General features: G+C 45.5%; 2 protein-coding genes and 1 long non-coding RNA gene across 3 annotated transcripts in view; 2 read left to right on the top strand and 1 right to left on the bottom strand.

Annotated features, from left to right (window-relative positions):
- The window catches only part of LOC102097064 (zinc finger and BTB domain-containing protein 24), an 86,832-nt gene extending 84,152 nt beyond the window's left edge, over nt 1-2,680 (top strand). Inside the window, exon 8 of the mRNA XM_065059707.1 lies at nt 1,400-2,680. Within this exon, the coding sequence (XP_064915779.1) occupies nt 1,400-1,468 (69 nt within the window). The 3' untranslated portion in view covers nt 1,469-2,680. The remainder of the gene's footprint in view (nt 1-1,399) is intronic.
- Nucleotides 2,681-2,983: 303 nt separating this feature from the next.
- PPIL6 (peptidylprolyl isomerase like 6) lies at nt 2,984-12,670 on the top strand. Its single transcript, XM_065059714.1, has 8 exons — nt 2,984-3,542; nt 4,849-4,944; nt 5,378-5,566; nt 6,454-6,516; nt 6,652-6,799; nt 8,150-8,206; nt 11,181-11,316; nt 12,446-12,670. The coding sequence occupies exons 1-8, from the start codon at nt 3,456-3,458 to the stop codon at nt 12,555-12,557; spliced, it is 888 nt and encodes a 295-aa protein (XP_064915786.1). The 5' UTR covers nt 2,984-3,455; the 3' UTR covers nt 12,558-12,670.
- A 3,319-nt stretch (nt 12,671-15,989) lies between these two features.
- LOC110363985 (uncharacterized) lies at nt 15,990-19,926 on the bottom strand. Its single transcript, XR_002422429.2, has 2 exons — nt 18,765-19,926; nt 15,990-16,771 (listed from the first exon to the last, which is right to left on the bottom strand). It is a non-coding gene; the product is annotated as an uncharacterized LOC110363985 (long non-coding RNA).
- Nucleotides 19,927-20,088: the final 162 nt, after the last annotated feature.

Here is a 20,088-nt window from a genome sequence, read left to right as displayed (position 1 = left end):
CATAGCAGCTTGGTACTTCTGTCTCCCCACATCTTCCATCCCTGCAGCAGACTGTCTCACTGACTCTCTGAGTATCCACGTCCAGGAGAAGCTCAGTCCAACCTGGAAGTGGCCGGGAGGAGACCAGTTTGGGAAGCAGGTGTGCCCGGAGTCCAGGCAGCACTCAAGGATGCTTCCTGGAGACACTTATCTTCCCATGGTCAGAGGTCCATCTGGGCAGGGTTTTTCACAATCCTACTGCTATTGCAGGTTCTTTTCAAGAGCAGAGAAGGAACAGATAGTGCCATACTTTCCGCAGCTGTGGTTTCACGACCTCTTTTTGTCTACTTGTTAGAAGCATTAAAGAGTCTGCTTCTTGCAGACCTGCAGTCCTGTAAACTATAACAGTTCTATTTGCTCCATCCCTTTTCAGATCCTCTGTATAGTATGGCGGACAATAAATGGCTTTCTACAGCAGAGGGGCTGCTGTTCATTTCTGGCCCAAGCAATTATTCCAAATGGAGAAACCCATCCAGACATACTCTAGGTGAATCAGCATCTCACTGTAGTATGCTTACTGCTCATTTCTGGCTAATATTTTAATCCAACCTGATTGAAAGTATCTCTGGAATAGCAGGATGCAGGGTTTTGGTTTATGTAGGAACTCCCTACCCTGTCCTGCAAGTTTTTCTAACTCCTGAGGCTGTATCCCACTGTCCATGCCTTCCTGAAGGGAACCCAGTGTTCATGGGTCTTCCCTTCAAAACCACTGGATCCTCCTTGTCCTCGAAGGCAGCACGCCTTGTGGCTACTACAGCAGGGTCCTGGAGAACTTCGGGTTGTTGTGAACAGCCCTGCTAGTACATGTCATCCTCAAAACCAGCTTATCCCTTTGGCTTTGCTTTGGATTTCTTGATAAAGTGCTATCAGTTTCTGCCTTCCACCTGGAAGACTAAGCTTGTAGAGATCTTCCTTCCTTCTGGAGCTGAATCTGTCCATCGTTCCCTGGGATTGGGAAGACCTTTTTTTGAAGTCTCCCACGTTGTTTGCTGCTACTGCTGGGGGATGAAACAGCTACGTTCTCCCTGCATGGTAACTCTCAGGAAGGACCTGTGGCAGCCCAAGGTGGCCCTCCCACTAGTCACCACAGCACTCTGTTGTGGTTCAGCAGCTTCAGCAGACGAGCTGTGCAATGTTTCCTCTCCAGGTATTTGCTGTGAAGTTATTTGGCATTTGCGTCTTCGACAAGCACAACGTTATTCTTTGTGCAGCTTTCGGCAGGATGATGCTGTAGTCATTTGACTTGCCCTTCACCAGAATGTCGCGGTTCTCCTGCCAGAGCACCTTCAGTATCTTCACCTTTTTTTTTCTTTTTTTTCCCTTTAATTAATCCAGTCTGGTTTTCTGTTCTCTTTCTCAGTCTCTTTCGGATGCTGTCTTGGACCAAAAGGAACTGAAATGGCTGCAGGCACAGCAGGTGGAGAGGTGAGGAGTGAGGAAACCCTCTGAGAATCACACAGAAGCAAAACTCTCTGTCTCCTGTCAGGGCACATTTGCACATTTCAAAGGACTTTGCGTTTCCAAGAACATTAGCTGCACGGCTTTCGAAAGGATTTCAGTACCATCATTTAGATGTACTGCACAACATCTTGTGGTTTCCATATTTTTCTTCATGATAACTGTTTTTCTCTCCAACCAAATGCAGCGTGGCACATCTGCCACAGCTGGCGAGCAGAGCCGTTCCAGCAAAGTCCTGTCTAACTCTTACCACCAGCAAAACATTTATGTGTATTCAAGTACTATGAATAAGCTTGCAGAATAACATGATGTTGTCGTAAACAGGTAACAGAAAGAGGCTGACATGAATAACAGTTATCCAGTTCAAGATTTCAATATTTATAATTTTAATAATTGGCAACCTGTTGAATAGATTGTAATGTACCTGAATTACAAAGTGATGTGAAGAGGAGAAATAGAAGCCAGAATGGATAGAGACAGCAAGTAATCAGAGGCTCTTGGCTTGCTCTTCTATTAAAAAAAAAGCTCATTGTAAATTTTCAGAAAACAGTCCTGTCCAGGTGGACAACATCGTAAAATGAAATTACAACATCTTGTACACGGGTCTTTCAGACAAGGGAGTAGCTGTGATAGCTAAGCCTTCAGAATCTGATAGTTTTCACGGTCTTTGATGATGTGAGGATGGAGCTCTTCAAATCCAACATTGCTGCAAAATAACTATGAAAGTGTGACCCTGATGAATCGCTGTACGAAAATATCACTGAGCCGCACACAGACCAGAGAAAATCCAGGGCTCTGTGGGGGAGCCCTTCTGCAACCTGTGAGTTCTTTCTCAATCTGAACTTTTTACATGGGTAGTTCAGAAACATCTAGCTGAGAGGCTACAGGCTTCTTGGTTCCAATCCTGTGGTTATGTACAAATTTATCACTTTATAAAGCCGTTTGTATAGACAATTGGAAAAAAAAAAGTGCACGTTACTATTAAGATGAGAAATTAATGTAATTTTTATTGTATTTAACACAGGTTTGTTTTGCAAAACATATTTTCCACAGGAAAATCACACTGTCTCATCTGCAACAGGATTTTGACGCATAAAAGATGTATTTTTCCTGGGGATGTGATGATTGTTCTGTGTTCCATGATATCAGGAAAAATTACACAAATTTTTGGCGTGACATATAATTCAGCCTTGCCATTTCTAACATCAGCATCTCCTAAAATTCACGTTCCTCAGAGACAAAAGCGACCTGCCCCAGCTGTGCTGAACCTACAGCTGGCCCACAAAACCGCTTTTGTGGGAGCCGCCATCCCTCTGGAACGGCTCCATCGATGCCGCGTATGGCTCTGCCCGCTCTGATGGTGTGAACGGTGTCTCGGCAGCGCCCAGCGAATACAGCTGTGGGTAGGAGTTGCTGCATCAAAAGGAGATGCACACTTTCCACAGGGTGTAATTAAGATGTAAGTCTCATCCTCACTGGATTTTGTGGGGGCTGGATATTTACATTTGTCTAAAAGAAATCAATATGGAAAAGAGCCACCAAGGGGAATTAAACAGAAAGAGACCAGGGAATCCTTGAGCTGAGGATCACCAGGGCCTGGGACAGTAGTGGGGAAGCAGTGGGCTCACGTCTGCTTATTCTTACCACTTTTTGCTGGGCATCTGCTATCAGTCACCATTAGCAACAGGATAATGACCCAGTACTGACAGCATCCATCATGAGCTCTGGAAAGAGTTGGCGTCAGTCCCCTGCTCAGCCACACACTTTCTGTGTAACCTCATTTTCCTTCCTTCAGGGGAAAAGAGAAACGGGAGCATTTCCCACCCTCCCACAGGGTTGAAACCCGCTTACGTTTGTTTTGGGAAGTGCTTAGAAGTGCAGGGGGGTGTGTTGGTGTCCGGCGTTGCCAGGGAGCCGGGCTCTGTTGACGGACTCAGAGTCGTGGTGGCCGGGGAGCCATGGCCCCGCGGGGGGTGACGGTGGCGGTGACAGTGGTGGGGCTGCTCCAGGACACGGCTTTCCACGTGGCCAAGTGCGCGGCAGAGGTAATCCCGGGGCTTTGGCCCCAGTGCTGGGTCGGGAGCAGTGCGGGCTGGAAGTAAATAAGCAGAGCAACGCCTTGCCTGGCAGCTCCTTTCAGGAAGAAAACATTCCAAATTTTCAGGCTTCTTCTCTTCTTTGGCACTGATAGGCACAGGCATTATGGGCTCCCGGCTCAGTGCTGCCCGGGGTGGGAGGTCTCTGTTCCAGCATCTTCCCCTCCTTATTCCTACACCTCCAAGAGATTTTACAACTGTGCAACGCTGTGTAAGATGTCATGCATATTCCAGCGTTGTCCAACTTGGCAGCCTATGGCAAGTCCCTTCATGCAGCTCTGTTGGTTCAGATGAGAGAGCAAAAAGCTGCAGACCTCATGGGGTTTTGCAGACTTTTTATGAGCAGCTCAGCCGTGCAGTGGATGCACAGCATGGCACAGCACACAGCCCGCCGCGGGGTGCACAGTGCTGACCTTTATGCCCTCCCTGCCCATAAGAGTTTACCTGCCAGGCTGGTTCCCCAGCATTATTTACAGCTGATGAAGCTCTGCCATCTATCAGCAGCCCTAAGGACAAGCCAAGCCAAGCCAATAGCCGCAGGAGGTGTGTGCCTCCTGGCTTTTTGCCACCCTTTTTTTTTTTTCTTTCCAGTCACTGTCCCAACAATAGCAAAAGCAACCAGGAGCTGAATAGAAAGTCACTTCTTTGCTTCATTCTTTTTAAGGCCAGCTGGGCTGGCTTTAAACCTCAGCTTGTGGCACCTGTGTGCCTCAGCCCAGATGGAGATGACGCTAAATGCATCGACAGGGATGTCCCATACCCATATAGTGATGTGCTCGAGATGCACTACTACAAGCAACAGCGACTGGAAACGTTCACCTTGCAGCCTTCACTGAGCTGCTCACTTGCCCCAAAGCCTTGGGCCCAGTCATCTGGGACAGTACATAACTGTGACTCTCTGTGCACACGAAATTGCAGTTGATGATGCCCAGCAACATCTTTCAGTGTCTCACTGCTCACATCAAGCGGAGCGGCATGGGGAGGGAGCACGAGTACTATTCAATAACATTCGTGAAGCAGCCCTTCATTTAAAAACAAGACACCCACTAGATCTGCAACAAGGAATTTTGAATGATTTGTGTGTACTTCTGTAAGTGTCGGGAATTACACCAAAAGCATGAGGGATGCAGAGCAATAACTGGATTGGAACGTGGCTTAGGTTGCAGTTTATGGGAGAAATACAAGCTGTGATAGGACTGGGAGGGAATATTAAACTTCTTATAAGCATTTTTTTTTCCTTACCTTGAAAATCTAGGCTCTGAAGCTGAAATTTCCAAGCAAGTTTGCAGATCCTGTAATACAGCCTTTAGTAGAATTTGCATGGCATGAATATTTACAAGAGAAAAAGAAGGTAACTCTTGCTTCCCCAGGTTGCTCTAGACATGAGTCCTCTCCCCGGGGCTGCAGCCTCTCCCAGCTCAGTGCCACCTGCAGGTTTCAGAAGTGAGCTCTTCCACCCGGATTTATTTAATGTCCTCAGAGACCCCTGAGGGGTCTGTTCAGACTGAACTGGCCCCAAAGCGACACCCAGGCAACTCTTGCCACGATAATGTCCTATAGCAGGAAGATCCAGACCTTCAGGGCACGTAACTGTGTGCAATGTCAGCACAGTTCACCAAAAGCTCCTGCCCAATCCCTTCCAGTTGACGGGTTTTGTAGTTTTAAAAGTAGGAGAAGCATAAAAATGTCAGAGACCACCTTACCTGCGGTGAATTATTACTGATTGTTTCTTCACTAAAAGTGTAAATAATCCGTGGAGACTGTGTTTTCCCTCTGAAATGCAGGAACTGAGAGGCGAGGTGTGGGCATATGCCTCCTCGGTGATGTGCTTCCTTGATGGGCAGCTGCTGGGGGACGAGAAGGAGCTGCTCAAGTGGTCTTCCCGTGAGTGGGACTATCGTGACTTTAAGCCCAAGGCACTTTACCAAGCGATTGCTGAGGATTTCTACAGCAAATACCTGAAAAACACCCAGGCAAGTAGCACCATTTTATGAGAAGGGTAAAAGAGCTGTAAGCGGCTGGAGAGGTTGTCAAATGAAATGGCAGATATGAGGAGGAAAGAATGAGCACGGTGGTGGCAGTCTTCTGGTTTTCTGGGGCTGGAGAGGCTGATGGGGAGCATCCCCTGCTGAGAACAGCAGCTTCTGTGCCTCTTGGCAGCCGGGAAGGGGTGAACACCAGCCCAGATGCTCAACATCTATTAACCACTTTGGGGCTGAACAGATGAAAGTGCATTGCTGCCCATGCTGCAACTGCGCTGCTCCAAAATCCCAGACCGCCAAGCCCTTGGGTACCGAAATAATTGTGTAGCCTTATTCTTGGGTGCCAAAAGCCCAACTTCCAAACCTCTGCTTTCCTAGCCAAGACGACCTGAAATGCTGTGGTGTCATAAGGTGTGATACGGCTGGCTCTGAGTCGGTATTGAGAGCAGAGAAAAAAAAATACCATACTAAAGTAACATAGAAGGTACAGCATCAATGGTGTGCAGATTTGAGGCTGACTGGAAAGAGCGAGAAGTGTCCATTTTGGTGAGGTGGCCAGTATCCATGGGGATTCTTTTATTCCTGCCTGTATTGTACAAGCTGCAATAAGTGTGTAAATAAATGCAAGATGAAGCAGCCCTGCCCAGTAATTCACTTTAACACACTGTTAGGATGATTTCTGCCCAGAGTGAAGTTAAACATCACATTTTTGCTTATTTAAACAAAACAGTATGAATGCTGTTCTGCAGTGTCGATTCTGCAAACATTTCCTGAGACCATTCTTGCCGGTCAGCTGGACCCTGGCTGGCGTTAGGAAGCAACCACAGCACAGAGACCTGGCCTTTCCCTCACTGCATTTGTTTTTCTGCTTTAAACAGCACGTGTTTGTGTACCTGGAGATATCCATTGAGGAACAGCCTGTTGGGAGGCTGCTCTTGGAGGTATGTTACAGAGTAAAAAAGCAAAAACGAGGAACAAGTCCACCTAGCACCATGGTCTCACCTGCCCGTGGAGGGGGGACAGAAATCTGACTAGCTGGGAATTTCACACATATTTTCCTCTTCTTGCTTTTGCAGCTCTTTTCGGACGCATGTCCCAGGACCTGTGAGAATTTCCGTGCCCTGTGCACTGGAGGAGCAAAGTCTCTTCGTGACGGCCGAGAGCTCACCTACAAAAACTCCCTTTTTCATCGTGTAGTGAAAAACGGGTGGATCCAAGGAGGAGGTGCGTCGCCAGGGGGCCTGAGTAAAACCGAGTTACAGCACAAGGCAGGGGGATCTGCAAGAATAACAGTCTTCATCCAGGAGACATAACTGAACTCCAGGACAAAGCTAATATCCTCATTTATATATATATATATATGTAAAAACATAAAATATATATTTTTTTTTAACCATGACATTTTCTAAACACAGGGAAAGTTTGGGCAATTTATTCTTTTGATTATCCAAGACCTTTATTAAAAGAACTTAGGAAACTAATTGAAAACATTAAAACTCTTTTCCATTAAGTTCTTTGGTAAGTAATTAGGAAACTAATTGGAAACATGCAAAAACTAAAAATATCCGTAGGAAAACATATTACTTGTTTTATAGAGAGATTAACTCACGGAGGTGTTTAGCCAAGTGTCAGAGCCCTTGCAAATGTGCTGCTGAGTTGTCTGAACACCGGTGCTGTGCCTGGCGTGTGGCACCAAGCAGAAAGGCACCAGGAATGATGGGTCACACAGCTTGCCCAATGACATCCCCAGGAAACCCAAGATTAGTGAGGTGTATCAGAAGGCATCTCCTTCATTACTCCGTTTTGGTCCATCTATCATCCATCTTTCCCACCTGTATTTCTCACCTGTGTTTGCCTTGCTCCAAATGTGAGTGCTTAAATCCATTTCAGGTATGTATAACTTTGGAGATACACCTCCTACTTTTCATGAATCATTATGCAGATATCTATGTAGTCCATAAAAGAAGCCTACAATGACAAGCTTACTAGTATAGAGGAATAACCATAACCTGACTGGCATAAGACAATGTCTAAATAAAGTAACAAAATCAGAATTCTTTTAAAAAAAAGTAAAAAATAGATGCATCAGGTTTCTTTAGTGCCTTATTCATCAGAAATCTGGTTCAATGGGAATTTCACTCTTAGCAAATCTCTTTTCTTAGACAAGCTAGTGGCCTTAACTCACCATAATATCACAGCTGCATTTTCATCCTTCCTTCTTCTAATGCTACTCGCTCCGATAGGTGTCCTTCTCCAGGATGGCCTGTCCTCAGCTGGCCACTGCCACCGCAGGACCTCTCCCAGCAGCAGATGCTGGACCTTCTCAGAGGTGCCGCAGTTAAATGTGCCATGCGAAATAGCTTTCCATAGAGCAGCCATCTCTTGGGACAGACGCAGAGCTCTTCCCAAGGGTCTGACAAAATTTCGGCAGTAAAACAGAAAGATGGGTGCAGTTGTTCCCCCAGGCTGATGCGCAGCCCACGTCTCTGACCTTGGCTGAGCTGCTCACTGACAACCCCCAATAACCCCAGTGATAAACCTGGTCTCTGATGATTACTTTTATCTACCCTGCAGACATCATAACTGGAAGGGGAGATGAAGGAGAGTCAATTTATGGTCCCACTTTTGAAGGTATGTTTCCTCAGCTATCTTACTGTGCAAATGACAAGTTTCTGCAAAAATCAAGTTGTTGATCTGATCTTGTTCGCAGAATAACCTGGGAATTGCCTTTCATCTCTCTAAAACAGAAGTGTTTGCTTTTCAGTCAGAATTCTTATCTGCTTGCATTAGTTTGAGCAGACTGCTTTAGCGAGGTCACTTTTTGATCTGCAACCTCTGATGTCCCCTGCCTGAGGCTCAGCTCCACCAGCCCCTTCTCCCCACCTAAATGAGGGCTGATGGTCACCCACTGCCTTCTTCAAACTGCAAATACCTTGTGGATAGGACCCTAGAAATGCAGAAGTGGATTAGCTACAAATCTCTAGGCATCACTTGTTTAAAATAATTTAAAGTAATGGAAGTAAGTTGGCTTAAACTCTGGATTTCCTGAACCTCAGGCAGCTTTTCAGGCTTGGGGACACCAAAGGCATCACTGCCAGCAGCTACGTGACTCTGCTGATGTAAGGGGAGTTACTTCTCAATCTCACATAAAACCATGGATGTCGAGAAATGACAACCATGAGCTAAGTTTAACAAAAAATGTTCCCCCATACTGGTACAGAGTAATAAAATGTAAAGAAAAGAGAACATTATAACTTGCAGTACTTGAGAAGAACAATCCATATAACTGACATAGACACTTGGGATCTTCTGTGTAGCTGAAATGCTGCCCATAAAGATGTTTTATGATAGTTAAAGCACTTTTGAAACTGATTTATGTTCCCTTCTATAAAAGCTTTCCCACTGCCAATGGCACAAAGGATGTGACATTTGAGCAGGCTGGGCAGCAGCCAACAGTGAGATCAGAAATGCCAAGTGCAGCTGAAAACTTTATTTCCCAAGACACCGAAGATCCTGCTGGCCAGGAGAAGCCGCTCTCCCCTCCAGGCCAAGGGACGGAGGGAGCAAAGTCTGGCCCCGGCACAGCACCAGTGGGCAGGGGAGCTGCTGGAAGTGGAAGCCCGACACGCAGGATTTAAGGCAGCAAATGCTGCCTTAGTGGGCAGGAAGGGGCAAAAGTCACTTCTTTGATACTGAAGCTCCTGAAATAGCAGCAAGTGTGGACTCTCAGGACACTCACATCTCAGAAAGAACATAAACTGGTATTGGGAAAAACAAGGGCTGGCTGTTAAAGTGTCTGAAGGAAGACTTCCCCGAGGATTTAACAGTTTCTAAATCCTCTTTTCTAGCAATGCTACCCAATAGATTTGTGCTTGTGCACATGTCTTGTTTTGCTCCCAATTCCATCCTTCTCCTCCAGGCAAAGCTTGTGCTTTCCCTGGGCCACTCGGGAAAGGAGCTGCCGTGTCATATGGGAAGGTGACAATGTGTCAAAAATCGCTTAAGTAATTTTAAGGTGGATTTAATTTGGAATCTGTTAAACTTGAAAGTGTCCCTGGAAGAGTTTTATTACCCATTTGCACACACTCCACATATCGATGTATTAAAGGAATGGATTGCTAATTCTTCCCCTCCCTCTTTTTAACTAAAAGTTGCTTGAGAAAGGTGTTCCCTTGGGTATGCCTTTCTATTTTAAGGCTTAGATTGCTTTCCCAGTACTTTCTGCAAAACTATTTCACACTGAAGGCAGAGGACAAATATCTTTGATATCTGAAAAGGGTGAGAGATGCCTCTGTCAGACGATAACATTCTGGGAGACCCTGCTCTTGGCACACATTCGGGCACTGCAACGCTTGCTGAAATTAATGGGACGCAACCGCATTTTACTCTAATGAGCTGAAAGGACTGAGGTAACTACAGAGAATCACTCAGACTGGAGCATCGTGTCATAGGACAAAGCATCCTGCTCCAAAATTAGTCTGCTGAAGTCACTTTGCAAACCGCAAGGGAGTAATTCTTCAGTTAAAATTTAATTACCATTTTTATGAATCAGTTTCTGAGAAGGGCACTCAAACAGGGTAAAAAGAGTTTAAAAAAAAGAAAATCAGAGAACAATAAAATCTAAATATTTCTACAGCTTCCTTCAGGCTTGTTGAAAGCTTGATGGGCCTCTTGACTGCTCAGTGTGATCAGGTCAGAGATGGGTGATGGAAGAGGTCAGGATCAGTGGACTCCCTGCTCACCTCATAGCTAGGCTCCTCTCCACAGAGAAGAACGAATCAAGTCCTTGTCATCATCCCCCAAACTCAAGCATGCCTAATGCCTGTCCTTCCCCAGGCATCCCTCCCTCACCAGTCCTTCCTCAGCTGGCACGGAAGTTCCCCTTCACCTCCTTGTGGCTCTCACTCCCATCACCTGCCTCCTCTCCTAGCCCAGGCTGCCGAACTAAGCTGCTTCCCTGGGAGCACCTCAGCCTCCTTAAACAAACATCTGCTCTCCATTTATTCAGCTCTGTCATTTTATTTGGCTAAAGACAAGTCCTGCTCACCCTCTGGAGCCACCTGAGCATCCCACCAGGCATGCTGTGCCTGCACAGCTCTGTTCCCTCATGGGGGATCTTGTCCTCTTCACCGCAAGCAGCGGCAGGAGGGAGGCAGAGCAGACGTTGTGCTTGGAGCATCTGCTCTGCCTCCCACCTTCGTCATCCCTACAGTGGGAATAATCCCAAGCAGCTGTGGGGAAATGTCATGCTAAGGGCCCCGAGCTCCAGCAAGAGGCATTACAGACCAACAACGGGGAGCTGGAGGCATCATTGCTGTGGCTCTGACATTCAGAAATAACCAGAGTGCTTTTCCATGGCTATTTTTCATCAGCTTGCTTACTGGCTTAAGCCCTAGGCAGTAGTGGGAAGCTCTTTCTATGAAGGACATTGATTCAAACCAGAATTGGCTTGCATGAGACTTGAGACCTTTGGGGAAAAGGAGAAGGGTAGAGGGGGAAGAAGGAAAGGGGAGCTTGCCGGAGTTGCCAAAAGGGAGCTGCACAGTGAATAGCAGCACAGGGAGCAAAACAACTGCAGCCTTTCACCCCTGAACTCTTTCCCTAGATGAAAGCTTCTCTGTCCATCACAAGGGAAGAGGAGTCCTTGGGATGGCCAACAAGGGCCGCCACAGCAACGGCTCACAGTTCTACATCACCCTCCAGCCAGCTCCCTACCTGGACAAAAAATATGTGGCTTTTGGGTACGTACGTATGGGGGGCACTGAGCAAAGCCTCCAGGCTCCTCTGCCCTCATGAGCTGGAAGTATCTTACAGAATGTGTGCTGAGAGTTTGTTCTCAGTAGGTCAATATATAGGGCTGGCCCTGTAAAGATTTTTAGATTTTCAGGAATGCAATAAGGAAGATTATTGTTCTGAACAGTTTGCTTGATGTAAGAGAGCAAAGTATGTATGTATTACGAGTGAGAGAGAAATTCACAGTGCAGTTTTCATGTAACAACATTGCGGAGAAAGCATTTTTAAAGGAAGTGAAATGTCTGTCTAACCTACAGAGAACAAGCCAAAAGCGATTCCTGGCTGGATATATTTATAACCAGCAGCATTCACCTCAAGTTTCTGCCTTGACACTGTCTCCATGTAATGTGAAAGGTGCAGGATCCATGATCTTATAGCCAGGCCCTCTTCAGTCTGAGTGGAAGTTTGATCCTGAGGGAGCAAAAGGCAGCCACAGCATACGATGAGCACAGACGGGCACTTTACAGCCCTGCAGTGGCTCAGTCATTCTGATGTCCCCACTTGGGCAAGAGCCACCTGCAGTGTCTTCCCCGCCTGGTACCACCGTGGTGGATGGGATGGGGTGGGGTGGGGTGGGATGGGATATGGTATGAACCTTTTCAGGAGACACAACTCATGCTCCCACAGTGTGGGAGCAGAACAAGCTAAAAATCATGAAGACTGCAAAATGTTGGACTGCTTTCAGGATTCAGATTGGCGTTGTGAATGAAAGAAATGACATATTTCTCAGGGAGTCACTTCTAATAGCTGTCACCTCTGACAGCGTCTCTTGATGTCTTTCTCCTCAAAAGTAATGGCCACTTGTCATCAGGGCACATGGTAAATGGTTATTTCTTTAAACAAGTGTAGCTGCGTAAAGCTGTAGCATTATCATCTCTCCTAAAATGTTAACTAGCTGCTACTTAATCAAAAACTTTAGTCACTCCATTGCAAAGAACAACTCTTCAAAGAGCAGAGCAAGTGCAGCCTGTTGGTAGGAAACCAGTGCCGTGTTTGTTACGGCCCCACACAAGCCGGAGGCTGCAGAGGTGGCTCCGGACGGAGATGGATCATCTCTGCACTTTCTCCCTCCCATAGGCAACTGATCGAGGGCACGGAGGTCCTCCAGAGACTGGAAGCCGTACCTACATTTAACGAAAGGCCTACAGTAGCCTGCAAGATTATTGACTGTGGGACTTTTGAGCCATGATCCCCAGCTGGTTTTCCTGCCTGCTGTAAGGTAGAGCACTATTTTCCACTCAGCTTTTTACTGATCCTGATGGCTTTCACTTAAGACAAAAATAAAAGCACTTCTTGCACACATGAATGGCTTGGAAATGTTCTTTTGGCTTAAAAAAAAAGATGTTCATAAGCTGCTAAAAAGCACTTTTACAGTGGTACAGAAAAAGACTTGTGAACATATCTCAGTGCCAACCTACAGTTTATGGGAAATGGTGTTAATACGATTATATAGTGACAAGTAGATACGATAAAACGCACATATGGCTACAGCATGGGTGGACAGATGGATACACACCCATAGGGATAAAGCTAACTGTTCCTGCCTAAATTCTGCCTCTGCCACAACCTCCACAGCACAACTGCCCTGCCAGGTTTGCCCTGTATAGCTCAGATACTGCATATGGTAGCTCAGACATCTCAGAGGAAGGGAGAAATAGAAATGTTTGCAGGACTGCGGTGTCTCTGAATGCCATGCATTTGATACAGCACTGACTACTGTAAAATAAAAGTAACACCCTGAAAATCAGGTTGGGCTGCATCAGAACAACATGAGGAAATAGTAGAACAGGCGTAAGCTTTTAGCAATTGTTTCTGGCAGATGGTCTCAAGTAACAAAAACGTGACTGTCGCCACTAAAACAAAGAAAAATATTGTTTATAAAGTTACTGCAAACCAGGAAATTTTAGGGTTACTTGTGGATACAAATATATAATACATGATTGCTGGCATCAGTGATTTCTTACATGCAAGATCTCTCTGACGTACAGTGCAGAGCTTGGGCACGGATGGCTTCAGCAGAGGAGGGCAGGTAAGCATTGAAAGAAGCGTGGAAAATCAAAATACAGTTTAGAAAGAGAGCCCATGACCAGGTGCATTGGAAGTTCAAAGGTAAGAGCACTCATTTGTCAGGCTTGCATGCAAACACAGGGCTAAGCCAGCTCTGCTGTGCCAAGGCTACACGGGCACCATCAGCGCACACAGAGCTCTCTTGCCTCTATTTTCAGTGCTGCAAAGCGACCTTTACTCCTGGGCTCACTGTATGAGCCACTAAACCCCACAAAACAGCACCAATGTAAGATGGGAAAGGCTGAATTAGAGAAGCATTAGGAGAGACCTAATTTTGTCTGAGCTTGAGCTGACAGATTTCATTAAAAGTAACAATCTTAAGTTTATTTGCTAAATGGGAATGAATTTAATTGAAGTTTAACTGAACGCCTGGAGAGGGCACAGATTTAGAGTAATCTCCACATGCTCTGAGTCAGTACAGAGATCATCTTAATTTTAGCAAGGGGATTTGGATTTCTCTTTACTTAAGTCACAAAACAAAATGATTCTTTAATCTAAAATATCTGTATATGTCTGTAGCCAGGCAAGGAGCCTTTAACACATTTTCTCCTTTTATTTTCTAAAGCATTCTACACAGAGGCTACTAAATAGGAACTAAGTCTTCCTTGAGAGCATTTCGAAGCAATTAAACTGCCTAAAGAATAATTATTTTCACTTCATAGTTCCGTGCCAAAGATGAAATTATGGTGGTGTATTTTCTTCATAAAATAACAGATTTCCTGACTAATTACTTTTTATAAGTAATAGAAACTATTGTTATAGCAGGATATGGCTTCAAAACTCAGCATTGGGCTGGAGGTTAGTGGCTTTTATTTCCTGCAAGTGTTTTAAATTGTATTCAAATTTTTAAAGTCAGTAAAGTAATTTTAATTCTGCAGGTTACCGAGGACAATGCTAAAAGACCAATTAATTGGGTCTTTTATTTGGTATTGGCTTGGTTGCCCTCAGAGGGTCTGCTCTGTAGCATAGCTGCACCCTGATGTCCCCAGCGTCCCCACGAGGGACCAAGCCAAAGCACAGCATGTGCTTCAGGTCCAAACAACCCGAACTGAGCAGCCATCAAAGCATAGAAATGCTCTGGCAAAGGGCAGCATTCAGGATCTCTCAGGGAGGACAAATGACTGATCATGACAAGTAGCAGAAAGCTGATCCTGTGCCAAAAGTCACAGACCTGGTAACAACTATGACAGCTGGATGTACAACACACAGGGTGTTGTATGCTTGGGATCTAGGAAAGCCGTGCAGGGTGACTGGGCAGGGAACAACTGGTTGAAGTTATATCACATGGAAAATGTTATAATAAGGAGAGTAAAACCAGGAAATATTTTTAATTTCAGGCATAATGATCCTTCAGGCAAACCACAATTACTGTATTTGCATTGGTCATGACAGGACACTCTGCCAGAACAAACGTGGTAAAATCTTTCATCCAGTATTAAGGAGGTCAACTAAAAGAAAGAATGTGTCTTTCAACCCTGGTTCCCCAGTGCCTGCAGGCTGGATACACTTAAGGAACCCAAGGCGATGAACAATGAAACAGGAAAGGAAGAACTGTCTTAACCTCAATCCAAAATGATGTTTTGTGCCATATTTTCTTTTGTAACCTCCATCTCTGATCAAGTCACTAGGAATGCCTTGCCTCCCCCAAGAGAACCAGACTCAAGAAGCAGCGTGCACGAGCATCCAGAGGACACGCAGGCCCAAAAGGCCGGGAAATTCAGGGGCTGTCTGCAGACAGGGAAGTGACGATTTCCATTGCCAACTGCTGGCTTTGGAAAAGGTCCCTTCCCAGCAACCACATACAAAAACTCCCTTCTACAAAGGGCAGATGGCAGCAGCCTGCATGCTGAGAAAACTCTTATCTTACCAGATTACACAGTGTTTTATTTATGTAATGCGTCACTGCTGTAGGAAAAATTGGTGTCTTTCAAGTTTTGCTTTATTAAAGCTTTATGCTGAGCTTCTTACTCCAGCAAAACAGTCTTAGAAACTGCTCTAAATGAAAAGTGATGAAAGAAGCCCTCAGACTACATACAAAGTTATTTTCTTCATACAGACGTATGTGTTGAAATCGTAAGGACAGTGTTCTAATAAACCGTGGACAGTAGGCTTCAGTCATTACCCCTTACTAATTCAAGCACTGATCAGACACAAATTGGAGTGTGAAGTCATTAACTACAATGTAGTTTACCTAATCTGAGGTCAGACGGTTTCTGAATCTGACCCAGGACTGTCGCTAAGGTCAGTAGAAATTGTCAGGTGGCCCATCAGCTATGTAGGTATTCCACACTGACCTGGGGAAGCCCTCTGGGATCTCTGAAGTGTATGTTCATTTGAATTGTATCAGGTGGGCCTTAGACAACATATTTCATCTTCCTACAGACCACCCTCACTTTCCTTTTTAGACCATCATGGTTACAGCTCTCTGCTATTGTCCTTCATACACTTATTTCTTGGGATAGACTTAACTAAACCTCTGTTGACCCCCAGCCGTAAGTCAGAGACAAGAGTTCCTGCCACCAACTCCAGGGAGAAAAAAGGTACTTCAAAGGACTGGGTTTGAAAGATCTTTATTGAAAATATCAACCATGCAGCATATCAAATGGATCAGAATTATGTGATACAGCTATCGCACGAAGCAAATGTGTAAATGGAATTATTTTATAATACAAACTTATTAGAAAGACTCTTGGTACTGTAATTCTGATAAGATTTAGAATACTAAGAAGTAGTAATGGGTGGCCATCTAGCAGAGCTCAGTCATGCCCGTAGCTCAACTGCGGTGAGGGGAGAAGCACTGGTCTGGGTCATCAGGGTGCAGCGAGAGCTGAAGACCGTGTCATTAGGACCCAAGGCCAGGCATGGGCAGGGCTGTGACACTCCTGGGGTTGCAGCTCAGGCAGGGACCAGATGCAAGAGCCTCAGCCTAAAACCATCTCCCGAGAAAAAGTAGCGGAGCCCCTACTGGGATTTCTTCTCTTGAAAAGCTCTCAGGCTGGCCAAGGCATCTTCCATCAGCCAGCCAGCCAGCCTCGAGCACACAGCTGTGCTCCAAGGAGCAGGGGGATGCTCCAGCCCTGACACAGGCCAGAGCCCACTGCTGTATTACATCATCACCAACACAAAAATGCACGTTACAAATACAGTAAATGGATGTATTTAAGTTATCACTCTGCTGCAGGGAGACTCCATCTAAACATCTGCTTTATTTTTCTTTTGTTACCTAAACCAGCCTGACTTTGTTCTGTGGTTGGTCCCAGCTGTTCAGATGAAAAGTTCATTCCTTCTGCCCCATCCTGCCTGTGTCCCATTCTTTCCATTCTTCTTGTGACATCTCTGTGACAAGAAAGACAGGGACGGACTTTTTAGCAGGGCCTGTAGTGACAGGACAAGGGGTAAAGATTTTAAACTAAAGGAGTCGAGATTCTGGCTAGACATGAGGAAGAAATTTTTTACAATGAGGGTGGCGAAACACTGGCACAAGTTGTCCAGAGAGACTGTAGATGCCCCGTCCCTGGAGACATTCCAGGCCAGGCTGGACGGGGCACTGAGCAACCTGATCTAGTTGGAGATGTCCCTGCTCATTGCAGGGGGTTGGACTAGATGACTTTTGAAGGTCCCTTCCAACCCAAACCATTCTATGATTCTATGATTTCCCTTGTTAAAACACCCACCATGTATTGACACTTCACACACACTTCTCTTTCCGTGCAGGTGATATGACAATTTATAAATGAACACAAATGTTTATTAACTGAACCAAATATATGTTCCCTTTAGTTTATCTACTTAGATGTTTTTTTTTTTTTCATTCATAGCCACCATCCCAAACTGCAGTACACTCCTCTGGTACCTCTTCAAAAGGCCCATTATCACATCTTGCCCAGCACCAACTGATATAATAGATCTGCTGCAATTCCTGGGCATTTATTACATTTAAGACGTGCTTCCCTAGAATGGACATCTGCAGACCTTTAGCTTTTACCCACTTTTGCCAAGGACTTTACATAAATTTCCAGTAATGCAGTGCTCGGAATTCCTTAGAGATTCAAAACAGAGGTAAATGCCTTACTAACCACTAAGTACAGAACAGCGCAATGAAAAATGAATACAGTGATGAATGTGATACTTCAGATCCAACAACAACAACCCAGCCTGCCATGATCCTGCTGACAGTGTGCTACAACAAAGTCCCGAAATGCTGACTTTAAGAAAAAACAGACAAACCACATTTATCATTCACTTGGATTCCCACCAGCCCCCAGGATTACATGTTTTCACTTGCTTCTGGAGACGAGCTGTAGCTGTAATTCTTGCCCTGCTGGTAATCTTAGTTCTGTTTTATTATGTATTTCATTTTCCCCCGTTTTTCCATACATACACATACTGATCAGAGTATTTTATCAATCACATTTAACTTATGTCCTATTTGTTTTTCTTCTCAAAATGAGAGATTTTTAGAATGTAGTCAGTCCTCATGAAATGCAGACTGCAGCAACCATGACACTTCAGGTGTCCAGCACATCAACCGAACTGCCACTGCACCCCTCATAAAACACTATGATAACTGCTGGAGATCTATTCAGTATCATAACCCATAAGAACTGCAAAAAGGAAAACCTGAGTTCAAATAATGCCAGATATCTAGTCCAATCACAAGAGATCCCATTAATCAAGCCCTGATCCTAGTAGGAGATCCTTGGTCCTTGTCCCAGAAGAGGAAGCCAGAGGAAACTCCCATATTCAATGCTCACTGCAGTTTCAGTTAGGTTGCAATATGTATTTATGCTGCTCCTCAATTTATTTTACATGCTGCTTACTCAAAGTTAGAACAGAAACATGGGATTTTTGTAATGAATGTGAAAATTATTTATTCTCATTAAAAAGACAGTAACTTTAAACATATTGCTGGAATAACTGAGCTATTTTACACTAACACTCCAGTAAAAAAAAACAACATGTAGAATGAAAGACAACTAAAGTGAGTGACCCGAGTGACCTTATCACTTTTCAGAACTCAATTCAGCCATCACTGACATTTACATCCAACAAAACATGTTTGGTCATTTCACTGCAGCTGCTACGAGGCTCCTGTTCATACTGCAAAATCGATTTTCTCTGCTGTTTTCTTTGCAGTTCTTTTTTTATATTTCACTCTAATACTTCCCTGCAGGAAGGCAAAGCATTAGCCGTCCTGTCCACTAGCAGAAGCACCACGATATACGATGGTACAGAAGCTTGTCAGAAAGCTCTATACCCAAATTATGTATGACACGCAGTCCTACAGACCTTTCCAGAGCTCACACAGTAATTGTGACAGGTAGCTTACCTTGAAGTTTCTGATGTTGTATTGGTCTCTTGGCTCTTGGCAATAAAACTCCTTCAGGAACAAAAGTAAAACGGAAGATTAAGATACAGATTTATTTTGCAGTTTCCTCTTTATTGCTCAAGTCCAGCTCACACTGAGGAGAAACAGCCTAATTTTCCTGATTCTAATTCTTGTCTTTCATCCGTCCTTTTGTTCTGATGGCACCTTTCTGAAATCAGGACCATACTAAAATTTGCTTTATAGCTCTAACTTGGCTTTCGTTGATTATAAGCAGGCATGAATTTTTGTTTTGGTTTCCCAACATTTCCCTGTGTTGGCATTGCACAAAATATCGAGGCAGGTCCACACAAACAGATTTTTATTTGCAGAGTCCACTGTTGACAGTAAAACACTGACTCAAGCTGCCTTATGGAAAAACAAGGGACAGAGAGACAGAGGAAAAGACAGGCAGAGGGGGGAGCCTCCTCTGAGATGGGATCCCCAAGTGTACTTCTCTAGGTGCTCTCTACAGCACATCTGGAGGTGACAAAAGTGAAGATTAAGGTCACAATTTTTACCACGTGCTCCCAGCGTGTGTTTCCTACCTGCAACAGCACCAGCCCTGACTGGAGCACAGTTGGACAACACTGTGCAACTGCTACACACTGTTAAGCTTCATGTGCGATTATTATTGAATAATATTTATTTAAGCTACTATTATGTACTATCCCCTAAGTTTTTTCAGGGTAGAAAAGGGGGAGGTGAACCTCCCATCAATCAAAATCGCTCTGTGACAGAAATCCACCGCAAAAACCTCTACTGGAGTTTGCAAGGGCACAAGAGCTGGTGCCAAAGGTGTCATGAGAGCGGGGTAACAACACAGGAGCAGCACAGGAAAATCGCTGCAGCTCAGACACGCCGCAGACCTATGAGGCAGACTCGGGCTAGAGAGCGACGCGCAGCCGGCCCCCGCAGCCCACAAGCCCGGCGAAGCCAGGCCCGGGCAACACGGAGTATCGCAAACCCCTGTGCCGCCAGCTCTCTCGGCCTCCTCCCGCACCGCCAGACCGCCCCTGGCCCTCCCTGGACGGGCAGCGCCTTCCGGAGGGATCGCCTCGCTCCCCGCCGCTCCGCCCACCCCACATCCCAAGGGGGCGAGAAAGATCAACGGCCACCAACCGACCCTCACCCTCCGGCCGGGGCGTGCAGCCAATGAGCGGCCGCCGCTCTGCAGCCCCTCCCCCCCGAGCGGGGGCGGGGCCTCCGTGAGGGTGGGCAGAGCGTGATGCGCGGGAAACGCTCGTCCGGGGCGGCAGGGTCACGTGGGGTAGAAACTCCGCGCCAC

The sequence above is a fragment of the Columba livia genome, chromosome 3 (assembly GCF_036013475.1).
Source record: "Columba livia isolate bColLiv1 breed racing homer chromosome 3, bColLiv1.pat.W.v2, whole genome shotgun sequence".
Classification (NCBI taxonomy): Eukaryota; Metazoa; Chordata; class Aves; order Columbiformes; family Columbidae; genus Columba; species Columba livia.
The sequence above is the reverse complement of the archived record's forward strand: the minus strand, read 5'-3'. Positions and strand labels throughout refer to the sequence as shown.

Bases quoted from the DNA above. Each gene is read 5' to 3' on its own strand.
- PPIL6 (XM_065059714.1), top strand. From the start codon at position 3,456: ATGGCCCCGCGGGGGGTGACGGTGGCGGTGACAGTGGTGGGGCTGCTC. The intron at 4,945-5,377 runs GTAACTCTTGCT...TCTGAAATGCAG, and splicing joins ATTTACAAGAGAAAAAGAAG to GAACTGAGAGGCGAGGTGTG. The intron at 5,567-6,453 runs GCAAGTAGCACC...TGCTTTAAACAG, and splicing joins AATACCTGAAAAACACCCAG to CACGTGTTTGTGTACCTGGA.